Here is a 27,265-nt window from a genome sequence, read left to right as displayed (position 1 = left end):
AAAGAAACTGGCTCTGGATATTGCTGAAATCAAAATGTTTCAATCGTCTGTCAACACGAGGTTTGAGACTTCGAAAGCTCATGCATCTCCTCTAGAGTCACCCTCAACGTCTATCGGTGCACAGGATTCTAAAGACAACCTACAAACTCGAATCCAGCAATTAAATATACGCTATATTTACCTCACTCTTGCAGAAAAGACAATTTCGAAAACAGGCCTCCTAGAAACAACATTATTATTCATGGTCTCAGCGAGGGCCTTAACGAGAATTATTACGAACTTTCTTCCAACATCAATATGTGGTCGCATAACACTGTTAAGATCACATGTCCGCGAATCGAAAGGTGTCATATACTCGGCAATAACTTCAGAGGCCGGTGACGTCCCGTTATTATGCAGCTCCATGATTTTCGGGATAAAGTGCTGGTGCTGAGGAACTGCTATAAACTTCGAAACACTATCTTTCATGTTTCAGAACACTTCTTGCCATAGGTTAGCAATATTCGCAAGAAGCTCTGGGAAGCATCCTGCTCTTATATGGATAGTGGCTCATCAGTCCAACTACGATTTGATCATGTATTTATTGACAGCGTACGATACCATTGGGATAGCACATCCAATACTCTCGTCAGGTCATCTGCTGGCTCAACTAAACCTGCTGTAACACTTGCTTTTACCAAATCCCCTTGACTTCACGGTACTGGCAATACACTTTCCATTTTAAACGCTAATGCGAGCAGCCGTGTAAGCAATTAAACTAAATTTCTTTCCTCCATCTCGTCTTACTCCCCACATATTATCGGTTTTACTGAGACCTGGTTACAGGATGGTGTGCATGATTCTAAGGTAACCCCCCCCCCCCCCGGTTTCAAAGTGGTTCAGCATGACAGAAAATTCGGGAGAGGAGACGGTGTTGTCCTATTTCTTCAATCTCACCTTCACTTTTCATTACTACTTGTCCCAGCTGATACTGAGTGTGTGGTGTAAAGTTCCACTCGAAAATATGTCTTTGATTATAGGGTCGTTTACCATCCGCCTGGTTCTAACATTGAGCATTTACACAATTTATGTGAATTTTTGCAAAGTTATAATACTTCTTCATCCAACGTCATCTGCATAGGCGATTTTAATGTTCCTGGTATTGCTTTTGTCTTCTATGAAAGTAAGCGGACACGAAGTAGCTAACGGGTGGGAGTTGGTTCACATTTCATTGTCCTGTGACCCGGACTAGATAGTTCAGTATATCACTCGGCAAACTTCTGTCCTTGATCTTGTCTCTGTTACTGCATCTCTTTTTAATGCCGGTTACGAATGCGATGTTATTGATGGAATATCTGACCACAAGGCTGCGTTAATTTCAGTTCCTGGCATCGTCCCTAAATTTCGCTATATATACCACACATTTACTGACTTTTGCCGCGCAGATGATTTGGCAATAACAGACGCCCTATGCGATTCTTTTCATGACTTTGAACTAATAAGTACCACTAGTGATACTAATACCTTGACAAGTTCCTTCGAAAATCATGTCAGTAAGCGTATCAACCTTTTTATTCCTTTAGAAACAAAGAAAGCAAACACTAAAATTCCTTGGATGACTGGGGCCCTTTTGTATTCATCACTTCGTGTGGCCAAATTACGTCGATCGAAACGCTCTGGTGACTCAACAAAACTCATACAATTCCATAGCAATGAAAAGGAACCCTGTTCTAATATGGTTGCTACAAAATAATTTTATTACAAGGTAATCTTGCCGAAATTATTGCTGCGTAATCCCCGAAAATTTTGGAAAGCTATCCTACCACCTGGGTCATCTTCGGACATGTTATAATTAACAATGTTGCAGTTTCTGATTTGCAGCCAATAGCTTCTTCATTTAACTCCTTCTTCCACTCCGTCTTTACGACTGATAACTCTGTAATTCCTGTTTTTAATTCCGAACCATACCCTCCTATCGAGGATATATCGCTGTCTACTGAGGGTGTACTTAATCGTAAACTTAGACACCAAGAAGCCGTGTGGTCCCGACGGTATCCCGGCTGTTTTTCTCGTTCGATGCTCTCTGTGGCGCAGCATATATCTAACAATTTTATTCAAAAAATCTCTCTCAACCGGCACCGTTCCTCCATCGTGGAAACTTGCTTCAATTTTCCCCTTTTTTAAGTCGGGAAACGTTCAATTATTCACTAGGATAATCTCCTTAACAGAACCCTCATGTAAATTACTGGAACACATTATCTTTAAACATATCATGGAATTTCTTGAAACTAACAAAGTTTTATGCACTTTCCATTGTAGTTTTAGACGTGGTCTCAACACTATAACACAAGTGACAAAATTCATTCATGACAACAGCAGCTTTTTAGGCATTGGTGACCAGATTGATGCTGTTTTTATAGAGTGCAAAGGCCTTCGACACTGTCTCACACCCTACGCTTATGCACAAGCTATTCGCTTTGCTAAAAATGCATCTTTGGTTGGCTGGATATCGGACTTTCTTTCCCAGCGTTCGAAATATGTATGCTTCAACTCTACTAACTAACCCTTGATGTCTGTTTCATCAGGGGTTCCCCAAGGCTTAGTACTGGGTCCTCTTTTATTCCTGCTTTATCTTAATGATCTCCTCCTACACACCTCAGTTTAAGTGCGCCTTTTTGCAGATGATTGCATTGTATATCATACCATTAAATCTCCTACTGATCGTGTAGCCCTTAACAATTATTTTGCTGACTTCTGTAACTGGTCCGAAGCATAGAAAATGAATCATCATCATAATAATAATCATCATCTCCCTGTTCTATGTTCACTGCAGGACCAAGGCCTCTCCCTGCGACCTCCGATTAACCCTGTCCTGCGCCAACCAATTCCAACTAGCGCTCTCGAATTTCCAAATTTCATCGCTGCACCTAGTCTTCTGCCGTCCTTGACTGCGTTTCCCTTCTCTTGGTATCAATTCTGTAACCCTAATTGTCCAACTGTTGTCTAACCAGCGCATTACATGACCTGGCCAGCTCCATTTTTTCTCTTGATGTCAATTAGAATATCGTCTATACCCGTTTGTTCTCTGATCCAAACTGTTCTCTTCCTCTGTCTTAACGTTATGCGTAGCAATCTTCGTTCCATCGCTCTTTGCGCGGTCCTTAACTTGTTGTCTAGCTTCTTTGTCAGTCTCCAAGTCTTTGAGATATGTATTTGAGATTTTATTTTTTTATTTTAGACATTTTCTTGTAAGTAAGAAAATTTTATGCACTTACCAGCATAGTTTTAGGCGTGGCCTGAGCACTATACCACAACTTACAGAATTCAGTGTGAATTTTATAAAATAAAAGAAAATATTTCAAGAAAGTTGATATCTTTTCCAATATTGTCCAAACACGATGCCCATCCACTTCCTTCTTTGGCGATGCCTTTAACCATAATACTTTAAATAGGGTCTTCGAATTCAAATATTCAGCTATCCTATAGACGCACGATTGGTCATGGTCGAAACACATTGATGTCACCTGTAACGAGGCCCTTAAAGGACTAGGTTACTTACATCGTACGCTGCGTCTTGCTCCCCAAGAAACTAGACTTCTTACATATAAAACTCTCCTTCGCCTCATCCTCTAATATGGCTGCGTTCCATGGAACCCATACAAGCACTATGACGTGAAAAAAACTAGAATCAGTGCAAAGAAAAAGGCAGTGCGTTGTGTTTGCGGGAGATATGACAAGGGATTTTCGCCGTCTCTCTTTCCCTACTTGGTTTCACTCCTCTTGCAGAGCATTGCAAACTTGAATGCTTAAAATTCCTTCACACGTTAATCAATTCTCCTCGCCTCTCCACTCTAGATAACTACTTGACTTTTTCCAAACCCTCATGTACGAGAAGTCACCATGCTCTAAATATCTTAACCTTCTTTGCCCGCGCTGATTCCTTTACACACAGTTTTTTCCGTCAACAATTGAAGTCTGGAATTCATTACTGGGCAACATCCGTTCACTACCGCTGAAACAATTCACCCAAGCTTGTTTATGAATGTTGTACACTTGTTGTTCATCCCACTCCTGCAATAGCCTCATTGAGGATTTATTCAATATTTCTCTCCACCTTGCGGGTTTCCGCAGAACTGCTACGTCAAACTCTTGCCTTTGCTTCGTGTTGTCGAAAAATTCGACTTCGCCCTGCCATCTGCTAGCCGCCTGGTTAGCTCAGATGGTAGAGCGGCTGCCCCGGAAAGGCGGTGGTCCCGGGTTCGAGTCCCGAACCAGGACGAATTTTTCTTCAACTATGAGGCCTCTCTTTCGAGGAACCCGTATGGGTTTCCTGTGTAGCGATTGCTACCAATGGGTGGATGTCTGATTTTCCCTTTATTCATTACTTCTCTCCACCTTGCGGGTTTCCGCAGAACTGCTACGTCAAACTCTTGCCTTTGCTTCGTGTTGTCGACAAATTCGACTTCGCCCTGCCATCTGCTAGCCGCCTGGTTAGCTCAGATGGTAGAGCGGCTGCCCCGGAAAGGCGATGGTCCCGGGTTCGCGTCCCGGACCAGGACGAATTTTTCTTCAACTATGAGGCCTCTCTTTCGAGGAACCCGTATGGGTTTCCTTTGTAGCAATTGCTACGAACGGGTGGATGCCTGATTTTCCCTTTATTCATTACTTCTCTCCACCTTGCGGGTTTCCGCAGAACTGCTACGTCGAAGCAAAGAATGCTTCGCATTAAAATCTGCAAATTTACGTGCTTAGTGCTACGTTGGGGAACTACGCGATTCGACATCACACGCCTCTTTCGCTATTCCTTTTACCCTAAAGAGCAGAAAAGGCCTCCTTTTGGTTGATTGCACAGTCATCATTTTCGTGATTAAAGAGTGGATAGCCAAAAAAAAGTAAAGGCAGGGTCGTAGTTGCGAAAGCAAGATTTGCTTCGCGCACTGTTGTGCGAATGGCCACTTCTATTCCAACAATGTTGTTCAGTAAAGACTTCGAGGACGTTTTTCAGGATTTAGGCGTCCTTGCACATCCGGAGGTGATAGAACTGAGCAACGACTGAGACCACAGACGAATCAAAATAATGAATTAAGCACTGACAGGTGAAACAAAATCTTGTCGTCGCAGTACAGCCAAGAAAGCCCACCGACAGGAAGAAGGTCGCAAGAGTTCCAAGGCACTACTTATGCAGCAGAATAGTTTTGAAGCTTTACACGTTCTTTGAAGACAGCTCCGCATTGCAAGTAAATTTTATGCTGATTGACTTTCTGCAATGTTTGCATATCATCTGCTTAGAAACTTTCCACTTCGTTTTTCTCTGTTTTCGACTTGAGGTGGATGTTACTGCTTGTGCACAAGAATTCTTGCACGAAATTTAACTTCTGTGAATTTTCAACACATCAATGTCGAAATTTTATTTTCCTGTGCGCCCTTGAGTCAGTAATTCATAATGCGCACCAATCTTTTAGCATCAAAAGAGGTGAACAACACTGTCGTTTTCCCGACGGTTATTGTTTCACTTTTTGTAAATTTTGCAGGGTGAACCATGAGACCGCTATCCCACACTTTGTCCTCACCTTTGCATGTCATACTTATAACAAAAACTTTCATCTCAGATACTGATACTTAACACAAATATTGCATCACTTCGAGCCCTTTTCAGAAGTTCAGCAGGAATAGTGGGTCTTGTTTCTTTCTGCTCGTCTGTCAGTGTGTGAAGGACAATATTTTTTTTGCATTCAGTTTCCATTTTGCTAAATGGTTGCGTACGATCTGTTGACACGTACCGCTGGTTATTTTCAGATCTTTGGGTATCATGAGCATAGTAGGACGGCGATCTCCATGCAGTAGCTGCCTCAGACGTTGTGCATTTGCAGTGGTATCTGATGTCAGGCGGCGCTGACTGCGTCATCGTCTTGCACCAAATATCTGCCCTCCTGAAACCTTTGGTGCCATTTGAAGACGCTGCTTCTAGATAATGTCTCGTCAGCATAATCGGGTTGAATCATATTCCATGTCTAACTATGTGTTTTCCCCAGACTAAGGAAAAGCTTGAAGTTAATCCTCTCCTCGGAATTTGTGTTCATCCCGTCACTCGTGTAACGTCCAACTGAATACAATTACGAGACAAAAGTGCGTTCCTAAACCCAGCACTGCTGCCAAGTGAGTTTGCATAAAAAATGCTTCTAAAGCAATATCTGCTCTGAGCACATATGAATTGACTGGAGCGGGACAGTCATTTATTGAATTTGAGCATAATGAAAAAAGAAATAAAAAAAACACTCTTAGAACTTTCCTTACAAAGAACGTCAAAATAAAAAAATAAATGCAAGGTTTTGCAACTAACCGGGTCAAACAAGTTAAAACATGGTCTACGTGATACGAGGATGGAACGAACAGTCTATTGTTAGCAGTCGCGTTGTGCAAACTAGATAAATTTTTCTGGTATCATAGATGAGCTAATTGCCCTGGATGGTTTTTACCATAGGGGCATACAATTGAAAATGACTCAAGTTGGTGATTAGCTAGCGCCCTTATCAAGCCGAGATCTCGCTCGCTTCATGCTCACCCGACGGAGAGGCAGAAGCAATCCCCTTACTCATCGGCGTCTACTAAAGGCGTGACAGTTGCGCTCTTGGGCAGTTCAGTTTCATTCTGCTGTGTGAAGTGGGCCCAGATCGACTGCGCTGCAAAATTTATTAATGTCAAAGTTTTGCATTACTGCAAACGATTACCTGCTCTTGCAATGACCCGTATCAAATCCTCCAGTGGGATCAATCGCATGCCTCTTTTTGTTAAAGATTTTATCTAATTTGCATAAATACGTCTCTAATTACTACTTCGGATAATTTTCAGGTGTATGCCTCTGTGATAAAAGCAATCCGGAAGAAATCGTTTAATTATCTCGCGGGTGTTTCAGCTAAACTTGGCCAGCCTGTTAAAGAAAACTTTCAATGCACGATTAAGAGGTTCAGAGTGTGAACAGGCGTTCCGAAATCATTAGTCGTCAGCCACAAGGATAATATTTGTTTACCAACTGCATTTAGACGGTGGGCGCGAAGTGCGAGAAAACCCGTGTATTAGATTTAGGTGCGCGTTAAAGAGCCCCAGGTGGTCCAAATTTCCGCAGCGCCCACTATGGCGTGCTTCATAATAATATCGTGATTTTGGCACGTAAAACCACATCATTTAATTTTTTGCCAGTTACCCGGCTTATCAGAGAATATTATTTAAACAAATGAAATTCCTGGAACATTCTATTCAATAGTTTTAAGTTTGCTAGTACTTACGCTGTTATTTATTTATATTTTTGTTCTTCACTCTTGGCTGGCAAAATACGAACAGTGCCGCGCGACACCATTGACCCCAAAAGTAATTTGAAGGAGCTCACGACGCTCATTGTCTGGCTCGGCTGCAAGTTGTCGATGTTACGCATGTACTGACCAGGTCGCAAGCAAGCATATGTGCGTGTAGCAAGCAATGCGTTCGACAAGCTTTCTTCTTTGCCTATTCTTTGTTTTCTGTTTGTTGGGTACTTGGACGATAAAGGCATTTATTTACTGCCAAGTCCGTTATTTCGGACTTCCGTTTATCTGGACCTGTAGGCGGTCCCCGGCGAGTCCAAATTATCGGCTGGTGACTGTACCAGTTCCAGAATAAATTTTGTTATAGCAGTGCTAAAGCAAGTTGTCATTTCCTCAGTTTTTTTTTGTAGAAGTTGGCTACCACATTGACTCCTTGGTGCTCAACATTCTTCCAGCATTATGAAAAGTGTGTGCGACACTGTGTTGTGCATCTGCGCATTGTTATCAGTTAACGGATCTCCTGTTAATTGAAACGTATTTCTCTGTTTCACTGGAGTTTCATTTAACAAAATTGTACTGTATACTATATATGTATATACGTTTCCGCGCAATTCAGTTGAGTCACAATATTTCTTTCACGAACTAAAATTATAAGACCACGGACACTCTCAGAACAAATATTCAAGTGTAGTTTTTTTTTCTCTTAGGCCATTACCGACATTGCTTCGTCATCTTCATTCTTTCTACTTGCCAGCTACGAATGCAAAGGAAGTCCTTCATGTTATATCTTCGCTTAGCTCTACTGGACCTGGCCTAGACTCCATTCACATATCTCGTATGAAGTTAGTTTCTAATGAACTGTCTCCTATCATAGCAGATATCGTCAATAAAATGTTTAAAGCAGGGATATTTCCTAGTTCTGTGAAAGTTGCTAAATAACACCTGCTTACAAAAAAGGCAATCGTGAAATTCTGAATAACTACAAGCCTATTTGTATTCTTTCATTTTTCAGTAAAATCATTGAACTAGTTCATACACGTTTATCATCTTACCTAGCAAAATTTATTCTACTATCACCGAAACAGTATGGCTTTCGGCAGGGTTGCTCAACTGAGCTTGCGCTTCTAACCTTCACCGATAAAGTCAGGAAGGCTATCGACCAAGGCTTGCTGGTTGGAAGTGTATTTACAGATTTAAGCCTTTGACACCATTAATCACAAAATTCTAATACATAAACATGAATCTTACGGCATAACTGGCCCACCACTTTACTTATTTTTCGCTACCTAACTAATCGTACTCAAGTTGTTCAGATTGACGGCAAGCTCTCATCTGCTAAGAGCACATATCAAGGCGTTCCTCAGGGCTCGATCCTTATGCCGCTGGTGTTTCTGCTAGTTATTAACGACCTACCTAATGTTCTGACCACTACGGACTGTATATTATATGCAGATGACACGACTATTTTTACTTGTGCTAACAATGTCGACGAGCTAAAGCGAAATGTTAACATTGATCTGCATAACATAACTTCCTGGTGTCAAAAGAACATGTTGCGCATCAATCCACTAAAAACGGTTTTTATGGTTTTTCATTCCTTCCCGACACTAATTTCGAACTCTATATCGGTGTGTCTTTAAAACAGCTTATTACCAATATCTGATAGCACTAAGTTTCTTGGCGTAGTTTTAGACAGGCATCTGAAATTCAATCTTCATGCGCAGTCACTTGTGCGTAAGATATCGTTTGGAATACGCGCCATAATCAAAACCCACTCATATTTTCAGGAACACATTATCCATTCCCTTTATCAGGCACACATTCACAGCCATTTATCTTACTGCATATCAGCCTCGGGAAACACATACCTCGCTCACCTCAGCCAACTTCAACGCCTGCAGAATCAGGCGATTCGCCTCATGACTTTCAGCCACTTCCTATCGAATGCAATGCCACTTTATTGCAGTTTAAACATTAATCCTCTTCGTCAGCTCTTTCAATTAAAGTTAACGATCGTGATCTATAACTTATTTCGTAATATTGCACACATAGATGGCTCTGTTATTGAAACTTTTGTAAATACTAACACTAATAGGTTCTCTGAACTCGATAATCGTCTTTTGCCTAAAGTGCGCACAAACCATGGTATGTTCGCTACCACACTTGCGGGAATAAAACTATAGAATTCTATTCCATATACCATTAAATCATCCCCCACAGAGCATATATTCAAGAATCAAGTTAAGAAATACTTTATGCAGAAACTCTCTTCATCCTAACCACTGCTTTTGTGATTGTAATCATAATTGACTTAGCAATTGTACATGTTACATTACTCCTATTTTTATTGTACTGTACATTTGCATTGCTTGTTCAATACTGAAGTCTTCTTCGCATTTTTGTGTCTTACTAAACAGTTTTATATTCTTGTTTTTTCGCGCTGTTTCTCATTATTTCGAATTGTCTGTGAAGCCACCGTAAACAATGCTTGATTTGTATCGTTTTTCTTTTCATTTTGTTCATGTATGGGAGTCCCCCTGACCGTTTGTAACTATGGGACTCCCTGTGTAGTGCTAATTTTGCATACAATTCTTGTAAAACTGACATCGTTGATGATGAATAAACTTGAACTTGAACTTGTGTCTAGTGGTAATGGCGCTATCTTTTACGGAAAGGAAACGTTGTCGGCATTCGTTTATTGCAAGCTTAGTCGCTACACCTTTCTTAATCACTACTAATCTAGCACGTAGCTACCCCACACGTGTTACTCACAATGAAAGGCACACGTGAATGAATTGCACATGCAATGAATTGGTTCGTCGTACTTGACGTGCGAGCGGATGATATGTAGAGGAGAATGATCCGGGAGGGGAAAAGAAACGTAAGGGGGGTCAATCAGACGCGCATCCGGTTCGCTAGCCTACGCAGGGTGAAAGGGCGTGAAGAATTATTTAAAGAAATGCAGTGAGAGAAGCATTAGTCGTACGAAGACGCTCGGCTACTCATCATGCCTACTATCGCTTAGTGATGGGACAAGCAGATTTCATAAACTGTTGTAATGATCCGCTTCTTTTTGTAGACCTGTGACGCGTTGGTGCCATGGTGCCTAACTACACTACAGTGTTAGTGTGTGATGGAGGACAGGAGGGTTGCGTTTTATCGCAAAGCATTCTTTGCACTTTACGGTAAGTAGGTAGCTGGATTCCAGGGTCGCCACGCTTTACTAAAAGGAAAATAATGGGCGACCGACGGTGGTATCGGACCTCCGCCATCGAGCGCAGCAGTCCGGTGCTCTAACCAGTAGACCACGATCGCACGTACAATTCTCTCCTGCCAAAGGCAGCCAGCTCTTTCAAACACTTGGCGCGTGAGTTACGTGTCACTTTGTCGTCTTCTTTCCATGTGAGAACTTGCCCTTTGAGCACCGTCGTAGACTGCACAATTTATTTATTTATTTATTTTATTTCCACATACCGCAGCTCCTGGTGGGGCTATAGCAGGAGTGGATAATACAATATAATACAGAAAAGAAATAGAATAGGAACAAACAAAGAAAGTTAAGCGCAATGTTGAGGCAGCACAGACAAGAATTCGTTTAATGGGAGGGAAAGGTTGGTTCCTAGAAGCGAATTCCAAATTTCAATTGTTTTAGAGAAAAACCTGTACTTAAAAGCATTAGTGCGTGAAAAAAACGGTGTAATGTTAAACGCGTGATGTCTCCTACTAGAGGAGATTTTTGCAAAGGTAGTATATGCATTACTCAAGAGGCAACAAGACGAAGGAATAATGCCTTGAAAAATTTTTAAAGAATTAACGTGTCGCTGTTCGGCGAGAGATGTTAGGTTGAGTGAGGACATGACTGACGATGGTGAGAACTGGTGGTCATAACGTCGGTAGATAAATCTTATGGCTTTCCTTTGGGCGCCCTCAACTCTGTCTATTTAGTACTGCTTCTAGGGATTCCAAACGATACTACCATACTCATGTTTGGGGGCAACAGTAGTTTTATATAACAATAATTTACTGTCGCGTGGAGAATTAGACAGCGTACGACGTAAATAACAGAGTTTTTGTAGAGCTTTAGTCGTAATGGAATCAATGCGTTTTGACCAGCAGAGGTTAGTGGTGGACGTGAGACCAAGATATATATATTCAGAAACGCGTTGAATTAAATTATCATTAAATCCGTGGCTGACAAAGAACGCGCTAGCTTTATTTGAGAAGAACATAACAACAGTCTTGCGGAAGTTAATATTCATTTGCCATGTTTCACACCATTTGGAAAATCTGACGAATGATTTAGTAAGGCGAACATGATCAAAGGGAGATCAAATGATGTCATACAATACGCAGTCGTCTGCATACATTCGGATTTTAGATGATATCTCGCGTGGTAAATCATTAATATATACTCACAAAAGAACAGGGCCCAGGACAGATCCTTGAAGGACGCCTGATGACACATCCACCACCGAGGAATTGATCGAGTGAAAGATTACGAATTGAGAGCTGTGGCACAAAAAACTCTCTATCCAGTTCACTAATAGAGGGTTGTTAAGAATGGCATTTAGACTAGACAGTAGTTTTGAGTGAAGTACAGTATCGATAGCTTTGGAAAAATCTATGAACATAGCGTCCATTTGAAATCCCTTTTCCAGGTTAGAAGCTATGTCATGCGTGAACTCGACAACCTCCGAGACCGGCTCACTTTTCCCAGAAATTTCCTCGGAGCAGTGATGATGTTTTAACTTTTATTCACCGAAGCACAAACGCCGTCGTCGCTTTAATATACATCTCATGAAATGGCATTGAGTACGTGCGATTGCAGAACACGTAGTTGCAATCCGCCGTAGTTGCGTAGTGCCTTTGGTGCCCCCTTGTGCTGTGCACTGGGTGCGCGTTAACGAATCCCTGGTGCTCTAATTTAATCCAGTCCCTCCCACTACGGCGTGCCTAATAACCATATCGTGGTTTCAACAGACAAAACCCCATGATTTAATTGAATATTTATGCGTAGTCGCTGATGCCGTCTCAATAAGTGTTTTGTCGCTTACTTTTGTCCACTACCCATCCACAACGCCACTGCCGTCATGTAGTAAGCTCACGTCGAGCGGCCCGTGTTGATGTTCCTTCGCGGCCGCACGATCGTCTTCGACGTAGTCGCTGTCGTGCTGCTGTCGTCGCACACATGTTTTCTCGCGACGCACAAGCTCAACTATACTCACTTTTCACAAAACACCTTGGTTCACCTGCTAACGGTCTGCGGGGCTTCAAACAATACTGGTTAGTCCGGTACATGCGAAATGGTTCGCATAATCTCGATTCCCACACTGCGTGCGATCGGTACAATTTTTTTTATTTGGGTTTGATGGCGACTTCGGACTCAATGTGCATGTGTCACGGCTGAAGGTTGCCGAAGGACCACCTGGACCCAAAGGAGAGCCCGGAGAATCGGTGAAAGGAACCAAGGGCGAGCCAGGCCAGCCGGGACCACCGGGGCTGGGCACGTTCCTGGGAGCGGTAAGCTTTGAGGCTGGCACTGCAGGCCTGCCCTACAATGTATTTATGTTCATGTCGTCCGACGCGGTACGGTTATTTTGTTGGCTGCTACTTTGTTTCAGAGGTTGAGCAACCGACGGCTCATAGCATACGGCGTATTTCTGTGTATACGAGAGATCGTTCTTCTTTGACATGTGTCATACCCTGTGATACCCTGTTTGATTGTGCTTAAACCCTATATGGTCGTCTTATATGATCACCATAGTTATATGACTGCCATAAACTTTTGTTCCAGTATGGAAATGGGATGGAAAATACATCGATCAGTGTTCAATTTCAACACGGATGTTACTACCAGTCGAGAAGGAAACGTCATACATATGGTAGTTTTAAGGTTTCGTCGAATATAATAATGGTGCACGTCGATAATCATTAACGATTTCGCCTTCAGAAATATCTCGGGTGCGGAGGGGCGGAGGTTAAAGAATTTCATAACTCCCATATGTCCTTATAGGATGACATTTCGCCCCAAACCACAAAAAGCATTTGTCACACAGTCATTTCAATACATTTTGAGAATGCTTTCCATCTTCCCCGCCATATTTTTTCTCATTACTGTTTCCAGTGTAAGCGCAGTGCGATTTTTCCCTATTTTTCTTGCATATGTTCATAATTATGGTATACTTCAGCGAGATTTCTATGCGGAAGAACAGCGTTGGCTCGGCCTGCGTGTCTCCATAGATACATGCGTATTATAGCTTGGCAGTGTGATTGATATTATTCTTTCAAACTTCATTATAATTTTCCTGTTAACTGAGGTTTCACGCACCTTAGAATTATGTGCAAGCTGTGGACGCTGAAACAACATTGACTCTCTTGATAATACGCGTGTATAGCTAGTATGAGGGCCATTTACGGTGTGAGATATGGAGCTAGCTGGCACACATTAAAGGAATTGTTCGTGAGGTCTAAAGGATATGTAGATGCAAATTTGAAACAGACCTGTGTCACGTCCTCCTTTAAAAAAAAGGAATAATCTAAGCATGATGGAGATGAGTGCACCTCGTGCACCTTCGAGCAGACCACTGCTCGTTGGAGGTTTCCAGCAAGATGCAGAAATGCAACATGGGAATGGTTCAGCTAACAGAAGCTCCGCGAATCTATACACAGAGGCTCAACCAAGATGACGGGTGGTCCTTTTGTCAGGGACATAGATATCTGTTACGCACAATCATCGTTGCTGAGCAAAATGTCGTGCATGAGGGACACCGAAGGTAAGCGGTCAGACAGACAGATGTTTAGGTTTTAAGAGCCGTAAGCGCTGCCTTCAATGGTCCACAAGCGTTTAATCTTTTTTTATGTCGAGTGTTCATTGGTCTGATGTGTGTAAACCTGTCGCTGTGTGCGCTGAGCCTTTCGGCTAAAGTTAGTAGGCTGTGGTAGCTTTACTTGTGTCTGCACATGCTTGCCTGCATAGGCTTTCTTAATGTGCAAACTGCGAAAAAGATCAAATAATTTGCAGCCGCGCAACTCCAAAATTAACAGGTTCCACACTTGGTTTGGTTCACTCCCAACTCCTCCCCCTTAAAGAGTACAATACGTTGGTCCATTGCTGAATACACATTGAGGATACTAAATATTTTAATTTTTCATTCGCAGTCTTGCGCATTCGTGAACAATTGTGACTATAGGTGTGCGCTCACAGTAGAGAGAGTAGCATCGGTAATCGCTAGCTTTTCTTGTCTGAGGAGTTTTGTAAGACCGCTACATTATATTGTGCTCCTATTGTGAATTTGAATGCATGTGCAGTCCCCTACTAAGAGCGGGAAAGAGGACCAGAAGAGAAAGAAGGGCCATCATACTGTACTGTCAGCAAAAATAAAACACGAAAAAGTCTTAACCAACTGCGATGCTTCCTTGAGATGTCACATTCGTCAAGGCCTTTGACGATGCTGTGACTGAGGTGCTAGCACGATTTTTTGAGGCTATAGAAGGTTTAACAAGTGCCCGCGCTGGGATTATACGCTCTTCCCATGCTTAACATGTATTATAGATGTTCTGTTTAACAATATCCTCTACTCGCGGTTCTGTTTATGTTACCAGTATGCATGATACACTAAACAAAGTGTCGCTCCCAACATACATACTATATATACATATATACTATATAGGCTGTGATTTGGCTTTCTAGTTTGCATGTAGTACACACGCATATGACGAAAAAAATCTTTTTTGACTCTCCGCTCTTGTGTCTCCTTTTTTTTTCTTCTGTTTACAGGATGGCCTTACATACGTGACAAGCAAGTATTTTTTCTTTGTGGCTGCAATAAGAATATCCACGTTGGCCTGCTTTTCAAGGTTTCTCCCAAGTAATCTAATTATGGGCGAATAACGAAGCAAGCAGATGACGTACGGCGTGATTTTCAGAAAAAATATGCTTATGCTACCCCATATTACCAAAGACAGAATTACTTGAGGTAGTAGTTTTGCGGAAACGCGCAAGGTGGAGAAAATTAATAAAGGTAAAACCATACATCCACCCGTTTCGTAGCAATTGTTACAAAGGAAACCCCATACGAGCTCCTCACAAGAAAATCCTCAGAGTTGAAGAAAAATTCACCCTGGTCCGAGACTCGAACCCGGGACCACCGCCTTTCCGGGGCAGCCTCTTTAGCATCTGAGCTAACTAGGTGGCTAGCAGATGGCAGAGCGAAGTCGAATTCGTCGAACAACACGAAGCAAAGGCAAGTGTTTGGCGTAGTAGCTTTGCGGAAACCTGCAAGGTGGAGAAAATTATTAAAGCAAATAATTATTGAAGAAAACTAATAAAGCTCTTGTAGCAATAGTTACGAAACGGGTGGATGTATGATTTTCCCTTTAATAATTTTCTCCACCTTGCGGGTTTCCGCAGAACTACTACGTTAAACACTTGCCTTTGCTTCGCGTTGTCGACAAATTCGACTTCGCCCTGCCATCTGCTAGCCGCCTGGTTAGCTCAGATGGTAGAGTGGCTGCCGTGGATATGCGGTGGTCCCGGGTTCGAGTCCCAGACCAGGACGAATTTTCCTTCAACTCTGAGGCTTTTCTTTCGAGGAACCCGCATGGGTTTCCTTTGTATCAATTGCTATGAAACGGGTGGATGTATGATCCCCCCCCCCCTTACGGAATTACTTGTTTCATATACGGATGGTCGATTTGCTAATTGAGAACACTTCCTTCGCCGTAAACGGGAATATCTTTTGTACGATCTTGTTGAGCATTTTTTACACTCATAAATTTAATAACCATGAGGCTTAACGCTGAACCAAGCAAAACTTAACACATCGACTGGCCATCGTAAGATTGACAAATTCGTAAGAGGCGCAACAACTTCGCTTAGGCTCCCCATCTTTTTCTCTCCCCCACCCCTTCCGCTCTCCCGAGCCTTAGTGAAAGGCAAGAATGTTCAGATATAGAAAGGTGTACTTATATTTGTGTGGGTAGTGACTAACGAACATGTTTGCAAGAAAGGCGTTCAAACGAGTCTTTTGCCGCATTACTTAGGGAACGAACAGGGCGAACCTGGTCCACGTGGGCCTCCAGGAGACCGAGGACCCATGGGATTCCCAGGGCTCAAGGCAAGTGCTTCTGATCTTTTGATGCATTACGCTTCATCTCACTCGGTTCATACATCACTCGGACATTGCAGGAAGCATACTTTGTATAGTCCTGCATACAGGAGGCATTTGAACGAATCATAGCTAGGACTTCAGGCACTGTTTTATTCCACCATAATTTCCGTGTATTAACTTCGAAATCTTTCAGTACCTTTGAAATAGCTAAAAACTTGACTGCTGATTGCCTAAAGTGTGCGACTTAGTACGAGTATTTTCTGGCATATCTTTGGCGTAATTCTTGCTGCGGAGTTGGTGTGTTGCAAGGCTCCATTTTATGGAGATGCAAAGCACGTCATACCTTAGTAAAGTTCACGAAATGAGATAGCCTCATAATATCACAGACTGCAACTCACCAATCGAAATGTAGGAATTACAAGATTACTAATGGGAAAGTTAATTAGCAATACATTGTTAATGGCTACTGTGAACAAGAGCATTGAAATCAGAGATGACCTTCGTGTCGTCGGCTATTCAAATAAAAATATGGTTTCAGCTGACTGACACTCTTTATTGACATTACCGTATGTTAAGCCGTTATATAATCAGCACACTAATTAATAATAATAATATTAATTAGAATCCACTATGTGAGTTCTTGGTAGTAAAGTTAAAGTTTTCAAACGTTCATCAAAGAACCCAATGGTAGTTTTAGCAAAAGTTTATGTGGCTCATGTAGGCTCGCTACATTTCTCGATGTTAACTATTGACATTCCTAAACAACCGCTATTCATACGGGCTATGCTGCCTTAATTTCTTCGGTGATTTGGTGTTTATTTTTCTAAGAAAATTGGGAAATGAGGTGTGCGGTACTTTCGCTCTTGTGCGTCACTCTTGTGCGTCGCACTTGACTGATAAGTTTAATTGCCGATAGGCGTTATGAGACTATTCATTTAGCTATTTACTTTTTGCTAACAAGTTACTTTGTATGCATGGTACTCTTACCCTCCAAACATGGATTGTTGAATGCAGAGAGAGAGAGAGAAATAGCTCATTAATCGTTCTTGATATGAATGAACTACATTCAACAACGATCCATTAAGATGTGGCCGGTGCTCCTAGAAATATTCTGAGCTAGCCATGATCTGCAGTTCGGAGTCTCGTGCCTCACTCTCGACATAGTGCGAGCAAAGTCAGCAGGTCATTAGCGCTTTCAAGTTGAAGTTGAAGTTGAGATTTATTTGCATCATCACAATGCGGGAATGCACGGGCAAAAAGGGAAAATCAATTCACTTGAGAGGCGACCGAGCGCCAAATATACAAGGCATACAATAAGAGCTACAACATACATTAACAAAGCATTTTAATTGTTTATCTTTTGAGGTCAACCTCTAGTGTAATACAATGTAATATAATACGAACAGCTTGACAGTAAACATAAATACATAAAAAATACTAACAGCAGTGGAAAAAGAGTACTGACATCATGGAATGAAAAACTCTCGTATGTTACGTATGCTGCACATTTCCATATGAATGTCTTAGAAAATTAGTCTGTTCAACAGAACTGCAAGTGCATGACGTAACATTTGCCGCCCATGCTCAGTACGACAAAATGGCACGTGCATATTCTTTACTGCGGAATGGATATATAATGGCGTTCGTTTTCCGCAATGATATGCTAGGAAATGAATGCTCGCAGCTATATATAGATTTTTTGTATCTTATGCATAGAAAATACTCGGAATGTTTGGGCACGGGAACAATTTTAAACTGACGAAACAGTTCAGCAGTGTGCGCATTGTAATCAGCACTAGCGATATGACGTAATGTCTTCTTCTGTAGCGCATGCAGTTTGCTAGTGTTGGACGATGTGGTATTTCCCCAAACCAAGAAACAATAGTTAAGATGGGATAAGAAGAGTGTGTTATAAATTAACAATTTTACGGATGCGGGAAGGTATGAGCAAAATTTTGCTAGAACACCAACACACCTGTTTAGGCGAGACATAACTAAGCTAACGTGAGGATTCCAGCTCATGTTTTTATTGAAAAGTATTCCTAGCGTTTTTACAGTATCAACTATTTCAATGTTGCAGTTGTCGAACTTTATCACTGGTTTTACAATAAGCGAACTTTGACGCGCATGGAATAACACAGCTTTTGTTTTTTTGGAATTTGCAGCGCTCCATGTACTAAGCTTTTCCATAGTTTCGTTAATAACCAAGATCATGTGCTGCATGTCGCTGCTTTTAAATAGAAGGCTTGTGTCATCTGCATACAAAATATAACTCGGGTCGTTGCTAATAGTTGTTATATCATCAATATATAGCGAAAACAATAATGGGCCCAGGATACTTCCCTGAGGCACTCCTGTGGTGATATTCTGGTAAGTGGGCACGTGGTTTCTTATCGCCACGAGCTGGCATCGATATTGTAGGTAAGATTTTAGGAGGAGGGCTGTGATTCCACGAATACCATATACTTCCAGTTTTTCCAAAAGTATTTCATGGTTGATCCGATCGAACGCCTTGGAGTAATCTACAAATACACCGATGCACAATTCTTTGTTTTTAATGGACTCAAGAATTAATTCTTTTTGCTTTAGAAGAGCTGTGTCTGTGGACCTGTTGGATAGGAAGCCATACTGCGATGCAGTAATCAAGTTAAATTTCATGCAAAACTTCATTAGTCGTGTATAAATTATCTTTTCTAGGCCTTGGAAAAAATGGGTAGAATCGAAATTGGCCTAAAGTTAGCTATGTCATTTCTGTCACCACTTTTAAAACGCATGCTGACTTTAGCTACTTGCATCAGTTTTGGAAAGCAACCTGAAGATATTGATAAGTTATATACATAAGCCAATATTGGGGCTGTTATTTCAACCACGTGTTTAACTGGAGCTATCTCTATACCATGGATATCACGTGCTTTGCTGCTTTTAACTGAATTAAATATGGCACATATTTTGGCCTCTATAGTTGGTTGGAAATACATGCTAGATGAGTTGCTATTTATGGCATGTTTAGACCTATCTGACCTTTGCGTACCTGACACAACATCTCTGACAAACGTATTAAATTGTTCAGCAAGCTCGAATCCCTCAATACGACGTCCATGATGGTTTAACTCCGTGACTGTTGGCGAGACTGGTGTGCGATTTAGCAGACTGTTGAGCTGATTCCACATTTGCGCACTGTCCCTATATTGCTCTTTACTAAACTGATCGTGAAGAAAAGAGCGCTTTTCATTTTTTTAAAAAGGTGATAAGCTTATTACGATATTTTTTTATAAATATCGAGATCCTCTGGTGATCTGGTCTTAAAAACTTTTTGTAACAATCTTGCTCCCTTTTTATTCTACGCAGGCACTCGCGGTTGATCCACGGTTTCCGGGTTTTGTTACATTTCCGCAGTATTTTTTCCTTAAAATGTTCGAAATAGATACGTTTAAAAGCAGCAATGAAAACCTCGATTGCGGCGTCGGCCGTCAATAATGGTAAACGTCAGTCCATGTTTTACTTTCAAGGCATGCGTAGAAGGCGTTTAAAGCAGTAGGATCGACATTTTGTACCGTCTTTCGATCGTTCATTTGCGCATATGTAAGCTTATCTTCAGCCCTGATAAACCAATAAATTGGCAAGTGGTCGCTGATATCACAATTCAGGGCACCAGTTGTCAAACTTTCGGTATGAATATTTGTAATAAAGAGGTCGACGAGAGTCTCTGTGTGGGATGTAACCCGCGTTGCCGTATCTGTTATGACAGCGTGACCAAATGACTCTACTGCCGAAAAGAGTGTTTCTTTAGTGCGGCAAGATTTTGAGATATCAATATTTAGGTATCCGCGAAGGATTAGTTTCGCGTTTTTGGAATTAACATAATTTAGAAGCTTTTCAAGGTATTCGATGAAATGTTGGATTTGTGCCTTCGGTGGCCGATACATGACAGTGAAAATACATACGCACGATAATAATTTCATACATTTTATGTCCTCGGATATTATGGGAAACTCGGTATCTATTTCGCATTCTAGCTCATGTTTCACGAGAACTTCTAAACCCACACCTTGCTTTTTTTATGTTGCCTATTAAGAAAGAAGCTTTCATAACCTCCGCGGTTGAAAATTTCAGTATTTGCAGAACACCATGTCTCTGTAAACATTATCACATCGAAATTGAAAGCAAATTCATTTAAGAAAACTGACAGTTAATCCTTCGTGTTTCTCAGGGACCGCACATTCAGGGGAAAACACGTGAAATGGTTTTTAGGAAGGTGAAATGCATTATTACCCTTTTGTGGGGACACAGCCATAGCAAAAGCACTGAATACCAGAAAAAATATGCGCAGTTGACGCAAACTAGTTAATTCTTTCTAGATCACGCTCACTGCGAATGTGCACAATTGGTGACGTTTTATCTTTCCTGGCCAAAATCTTGCCGCTGCTTGACCAAACAAATCGCCAGTTTTTTACAACGGCCGTGCTTTTTCAGGGCGACAGGGGTGAAAGTGGACCGCCTGGACCTCCAGGTTATGGATCAGTCCGTGGAGAAAAGGTATGCCGTCATCGTCTGCCTAAATAACTTCACGGTGCTACTTTCATGAGTCAGTGCAACCTGCAGCTGAATTCGGTGATAGAGGGGTATATATGTGCTTTCAGAAATGCGCATGCGCCATCTGTCGTAAACCGCTGCTTCGAGATGGATACATCTGAGTGTCGTTATTGTTTATGAAATGATATTACAGTGAGAAAATAGACCACTGAAGGATCGGCTAAACAACAAGTAAACTGCAAGGACTAAGGAATGTAAAAGAAGACAAAGCAAAGAAAAATTTTACCACGATGTCACATCACGGGCAATCGTGCCTCAAGCTTCTCGGCAGCTTACGCGGGAGCTCGTTATTATTGACTTCTCCTTAGTCAACGCGAGTCTTGGCAATAGCTAAGCTGTGACATGTAGACTTCCTTTGTCGTTACACTTCTGCCATAAGGAAGCGAACCTAGCCCAAGCCAGCGCTATGACGTTTTCAGTCCGCATTTCACCGCTTTAATGAGCGTAATCGATTCTAGAAAAAAAATTCATGCTAGATTGCAAAATACAGGTGTATGTTTTGTCACGGATGCATGATGTCGAAACTACGGTGCACACACCGATTTACAGATGCCTCTAACCTTAGACGAAACACGTCGTGAGTATTCAAGCGGGGATCGGGGCTTATATTTTCCACAGAACGTTGCAGATTAGGCCTGGAATACTGGCTACCATTGCAAGGGTGATATACTCCACAGTTTTACAGTAAATTTAATTGCTTGAATCACGTAATATTCTATACAAGCATAGTGCACATACATAAATGGTCAAGATAGTGGACGTTGGGATGGCTGCTGCAGTAGCTGAATTGGTACGGCATCAATCGTGTCGTGCGGAGGTTGTAGAGTTGGCACTCACTCGCGTCAAGTTGTCTTTTATTCTACTTTATTTACTTTTATATTCCAACATTTCATCTAAAAAACACGGTCAATTTTCCGTGTACTTTCCGTGGCTTCATTGTCTTGTAGACTTCATGCGGTTGCTATGAAGAAAATATTGAGCCCCTTGGTCCCCCATATCCTCTTCGTTATTTACAGCTTGAAATTGTCACTTAAGTTACTGTTGACTTAACAAATTCACATCTGCTTATAAAATACCTGTAATAATGCGGTAACGATGGGCTTACTGTAATAGTGTCGTCAACTGTCGTCAACGGCAAAGCAAGAGTTAAGCGCCTATGAGACCATGAGGTGGCATAGGCGCGTAAATTGTGTTGGCATTTTCCCTGTGTCGCTTTAAATTAAATGTCGAGATGGAACAAACACCGTTAAAGGTTTGACTTTTGGAACAAACGCAGACATCCAAATAGTTTACGTCATTCAATTTATCTGTGGCGCCTTTACACAGATACTCTGACTTTGCAGGGAGAACAGGGACCCCCAGGGCCACCCGGACCCCCTGGGTTGAGTCATTGGTCCGACACTTCTAACACGATCAACACGAGAGGTATGGATATTCACCTATCTGCACGTGCACTTTTCACAGTTATGCCAGAAGTGACGCGAATAATGTTAAAAGCAAACATATGTCTTGGTCGCCACTCAGCATCCATCCTGTCAGCTTTCTTTTCGCAACTCCCCTTCGCCCCTCAACCTTTTACTGAAAGTAATGAGGAAACGCAGTACAGCTCTCGTTCCTCTCCTATCCACGCTACTGTGCGCGATTCAATCTTAAGCCGGCAACGAGGTGAAAGACAAGCAATAGTGGAGGCTGTGTTCTGTTAACAGTGTGCTGCGGATGAAAGTTGCATACATAATTAGGTGAGTAATTGCACGAGCAAGAGCAAGTTACAGTGCCTGCTCTCGTTCATAAACCCTTTTGTCTAAGTTTCTTGCTTATCGTATGGGCCTCAGAGACCTGCAATGACCCGCCCAATTTTACTTGCAATTGAAAGGTATGGATAGTTTTTGTTCTGGTTAGTATCATCTTGTATAAAGCGTCCTGTGTGTCATATGTGTTGTCCCGCAAAAGGCGACGGCAAAAAAGGCAAAAAATGGCATTTAAATCTTGGAGGCAACAGCCGTCTATCTCCAAGAGCATGCTGGATGGCGTCACAACTCCGCGCCGCCGAGAATACAGAGGCTTTATCAAGGCACGCTATAATTGTACGTTGGGAGCGCAAGTTCGTCAACGTGCTTCTGTACCGGCTTTTGATGAGCAAAAGCCCCCCAATCACCGATCAGTAGCACCGTACGCAGGACATGCGTTCGCAAGTAGTTTCAGACTCAGGGCCGTTAGTTATCTTCCTTCCCTCCAGCCCGATTAAAAAAAGAATACGACAAATAAAGTCCTTTCTTGAAACCTACGTTAAGCGAAGCATTGCTGAAACAAAAATTATATGCCGAAGAAAGAGACAAATAATGCCTGCAATTTTATTTGAACAACGCAAAAGCAACTGTTCACGTTTTTCACCATATCAAAAGTTCCAAGGCGAAGCATTTCCTGTCCGAGTCAACGCAGCTTTTGTAGTGTATCTGGCCGCCTTCGTGGGCCGATCCCAAAGATAGCGCTCTAACAAACGCAGCCAGTAAAGAGAAGGAAACCATGGTTTGCGTAGTCATTCAACATGACTTCTGCCCGCATTAAATGATTTGCCTACTGAAAGAAAGTGCGTAAAGCTACGCAAATAATCGTTGTATAGTTGCGCCTCTTGAAAACGTGCTTTGCATTAAAGGCCGGGCACCTCTTCCTTTAGATTTGAGGTTTCACTTGTAATAGTGCTAGGGTCTGCTCGAGTGTAGTCCCGCTCTGCTCATGTTGCATCCATAATGCTCTACAGACGCGCATTGTGATCTCTCCACCTTGGATGACTGCGGGTTTCTAGAGGCGCACGTACTCATTGCCACTGCGTATGTGTCACTGGCTATGTGCCCATACATATATATACACAGAGATGCAGAGCCATACGATCCGCACGTCGCAAGAATAGCAACCGTCCGCTGCAAAACACTTATATGATTCATCACAAACATTCTCTACCAAAGCAAGTATGCTTCGCAATACATAGTTGTCAATTGGAGGTGAGTCTGCTTAATTTTTTTGCCATCTGGCTTCGCGATAACGCCATGCGGCTGTTCGTGCTCGCTACCACATCTGGCACTATAGCAAGTACGTGTCTTCCCGCCGTTACAGTGTTCTCGACTTTGAAAATTTGCTTCGGTCCCATGGCGCAGATGAAAATAGCACACAGTCTAAGAACCTCCCCCCCTCCTCAGTTTTCTGCTGTTGTTTAGCCTTACCTAGGTTCCCCCACCCAAATGCCCCAGCGACGCCGCGATTGCGGAGACTTTTCCGCGTGACATTGGATTGCAGTCTCCGGGAACAGCTCAGTTTATTTAAACATGGCCTCCGGGTACTCAGGGGGAAACATGCCCGGCAGACGCGCAAACCCCGAGGAATAAAGCAAAGAAAACCACACTCAAAAAAGAAAGAGAAAAGAATAAATCATGGCATTGATTGCAGATATCTGTGGCAGTGAGTACATTTAGGTAGCGTTCGATCTATCATTTCCTAGACGCTAGAGCTATACTATGCCCGCGCAACCTTGAGCGATCGGAAAGCGCGTTTTACACTCTTGGCCGGCGGAGAGGGGAGGCTTCGTTCCAGCCGCGAAGCTCTCCACATCTCCGTAAGGTGCCTGTTGGTGGTCTCGTGCTGACGATGCCCTCTCGGTGAGCGCATATTTCCCCCCTCATCTTTTAAGAGGTTCAATACATACAAGCATTTCTCTCGCAAACCAGATTTATTTCAAGGGAATTTTCCACGTCTCAATAATTTCTCTCGTCGTATTCGAGTGCTGATTGCCGTGTTATGGTTTGTTAACGAAGCTTTCCCTCAAGTCTAAATATTTTAAGGCAGTTTGTCGTGTGCGTATGATGGCCACGCACGCTTATATCGCCTTCCGTTCCCCTACCACGGTTGCGCTTTAAAACCACGGCGCTGCAATATCGCTTTCCTCTCCTTCCTTCTTCTCCGCCCTTAAACTGGCTCTCTTAACTACTACACGCAGAGACAAAGCAACAGCGCACGCATGCGATCCCACAGATGAGATGAATACATATGTATAGAAAAGTATCATTCATAGCTCTAGTAGTATAGCCTTCTGAGCCGTTTCCTTTTTTTCTTTTCTTTTTTTTCTTTGAAAGAAGTCCTATTAGGGTTCTTATAATTACACGAAGGTATTTCGCCCTCGCCAGCAGCACTACTTGAGATAGCTATTCTGGCGGCTAGCTTCCCACGCTATGCGTGCCGCCCTCGCACCTGTTTAAGCTTTTCCTAGACGCTAGAGCTATACTATGCCCGCGCAACCTTGAGCGATCGCAAAGCGCGTTTTCCACTCTTGGCCGGCGGAAAGGGGAGGCTTCGTTCCGGCCGCGAAGCTCTCCACATCTCCGTAAGGTGCCTGGTGGTGGTCTCGTGCTGACGATGCCCTCTCGGTGAGCGCATATTTCCCCCCTCATCTTTTAAGAGGTTCAATACATACAAGCATTTGTCTCGCAAACCAGATTTATTTCAAGGGAATTTTCCACGTCTCAATAATTTCTCTCGTCGTATTCGAGTGCTGATTGCAGTGTTATAGTTTGTTAACGAAGCTTTCCCTCAAGTCTAAATATTTTAAGGCAGTTTGTCGTGTGCGTATCATGGCCACGCACGCTTATATCGCCTTCCGTTTCTCTACCACGGTTGCGCTTTAAAACCACGGCGCTGCAAGTATGCTTCAGAGACTTTCCTTTCCTTCCCTCTTCGCCCTTAAACTGGCTCTCTTAACTACTACACGCAGAGACAAAGCAACAGCACGCGCATTAGATCCTACAGCGGAGATGAATATTTACAATTATTATGAGGGGTATAACTATATTCGAGTGCTGATTGCCGTGTTATAGTTCGTTAACGAAGCTTCCCCTGAAGTCTAAATATTGTAAGGCAGTTTCTCGTGTGCGTATCATGGACACGCATGCTTATATCGCCTTCCGTTTCCCTACCACGGTTGCGCTTTAAAACCACGGCGCTGCAAGTTTCCGTCAGAGACTTTCCTTTCCTTCCCTCTTCTCCGCCCTCAAACTGGCTCTCTTAACTACTACACGCAGAGACAAAGCAACAGCACGCGCATTAGATCCTATAGCTGAAATGAGTATTTACAATTATTATTAGGGGTATAACTATATTCGAGTGCTGATTGCCGTGTTATAGTTCGTTAACGAAGCTTCCCCTGAAGTCTAAATATTGTAAGGCAGTTTGTCGTGTGCGTATCATGGACACGCATGCTTATATCGCCTTCCGTTTCCCTATTACGGTTGCGCTTTAAAACCACGGCACTGCAATATCGCTTTCCTCTCCTTCCTTCTTCTCCGCCCTTAAACTGGCTCTCTTAACTACTACACGCAGAGACAAAGCAACAGCGCGCCCATGCGATCCCATAGATGAGATGAATAGATGATATAGAAAAGTATCAGTCATAGCTCTCGTAGTATAGCCTTCTGAGCCGTTTTCTTTTTTTTTTCTTTGAAACAAGTCCTAATAGGGTTATTATAATTACACGAAGGCATTTCGCGCTCGCCAGCAGCAGTACTTGAGATAGCTATTCTGGCGGCTAGCTTCCCACGCTATGGGTGCCGCCCTCGCACCTGTTTAAGCTTTTCCTAGACGCTAGAGCTATATTTTGCCGGCGCAACCTTGAGCGATTGGAAAGCGCGTTTTCCACTCTTGACCGGCAGAGAGGGGAGGCTTCGTTCCGGCCGCGAAGCTATCCACATCTCCGTAAGGTGCCTGTTGGTGGTCTCGTGCTGACGATGCCCTGTCGGTTAGCGCATATTTCCCCCCTCATCTTTCAAGAGGTTCAATACATAGAAGCATTTGCCTCGCAAAGCAGATTTATTTCAAGGGAATTTTGCACGTCTCAATAATTTCTCTCGTCATATTCGAGTGCTGATTGCCGTGTTATGGTTTGTTAACGAAGCTTTCCCTCAAGTCTAAATATTTTAAGGCAGTTTGTCGTGTGCGTATCATGGCCACGCACGCTTATATCGCCTTCCGTTTCTTTACCGCGGCTGCGCTTTAAAACCACGGCGCTGCAAGTTTGCTTCAGAGACTTTCCTTTCTTTCCCTCTTCTCCGCCCTTAAACTGGCTCTCTTAACTACTACACGCAGAGACAAAGCAACAGCGCGCGCATTAGATCCTATAGCTGAGATGAATATTTACAATTATTATTAGGAATATAACTATACTCGAGTGCTGATTGCCGTGTTATAGTTTGTTAACGAAGCTTCCCCTCAAGTCTAAATATTTTAAGGCAGTTTTCCTAGTCA

The 27,265-nt window shown here is 42.6% G+C and overlaps 1 protein-coding gene across 4 annotated transcripts in view; it reads left to right on the top strand.

Moving 5' to 3' along the window:
* The window catches only part of LOC135921356 (collagen alpha-1(XVIII) chain-like), an 840,088-nt gene that overhangs the window by 733,833 nt on the left and 78,990 nt on the right, over nt 1-27,265 (top strand). For all 4 annotated transcript variants that reach the window (XM_065455691.1, XM_065455690.1, XM_065455689.1 and 1 more), the window contains 5 exons: nt 12,687-12,797; nt 15,055-15,076; nt 16,320-16,393; nt 20,861-20,923; nt 22,324-22,405. In XM_065455691.1, coding sequence (XP_065311763.1) covers nt 12,687-12,797; nt 15,055-15,076; nt 16,320-16,393; nt 20,861-20,923; nt 22,324-22,405 — 352 coding nt within the window. The remainder of the gene's footprint in view (nt 1-12,686; nt 12,798-15,054; nt 15,077-16,319; nt 16,394-20,860; nt 20,924-22,323; nt 22,406-27,265) is intronic.

The sequence above is a fragment of the Dermacentor albipictus genome, unplaced genomic scaffold (assembly GCF_038994185.2).
Source record: "Dermacentor albipictus isolate Rhodes 1998 colony unplaced genomic scaffold, USDA_Dalb.pri_finalv2 scaffold_12, whole genome shotgun sequence".
NCBI classification, from domain to species: Eukaryota; Metazoa; Arthropoda; class Arachnida; order Ixodida; family Ixodidae; genus Dermacentor; species Dermacentor albipictus.
The sequence above is the reverse complement of the archived record's forward strand: the minus strand, read 5'-3'. Positions and strand labels throughout refer to the sequence as shown.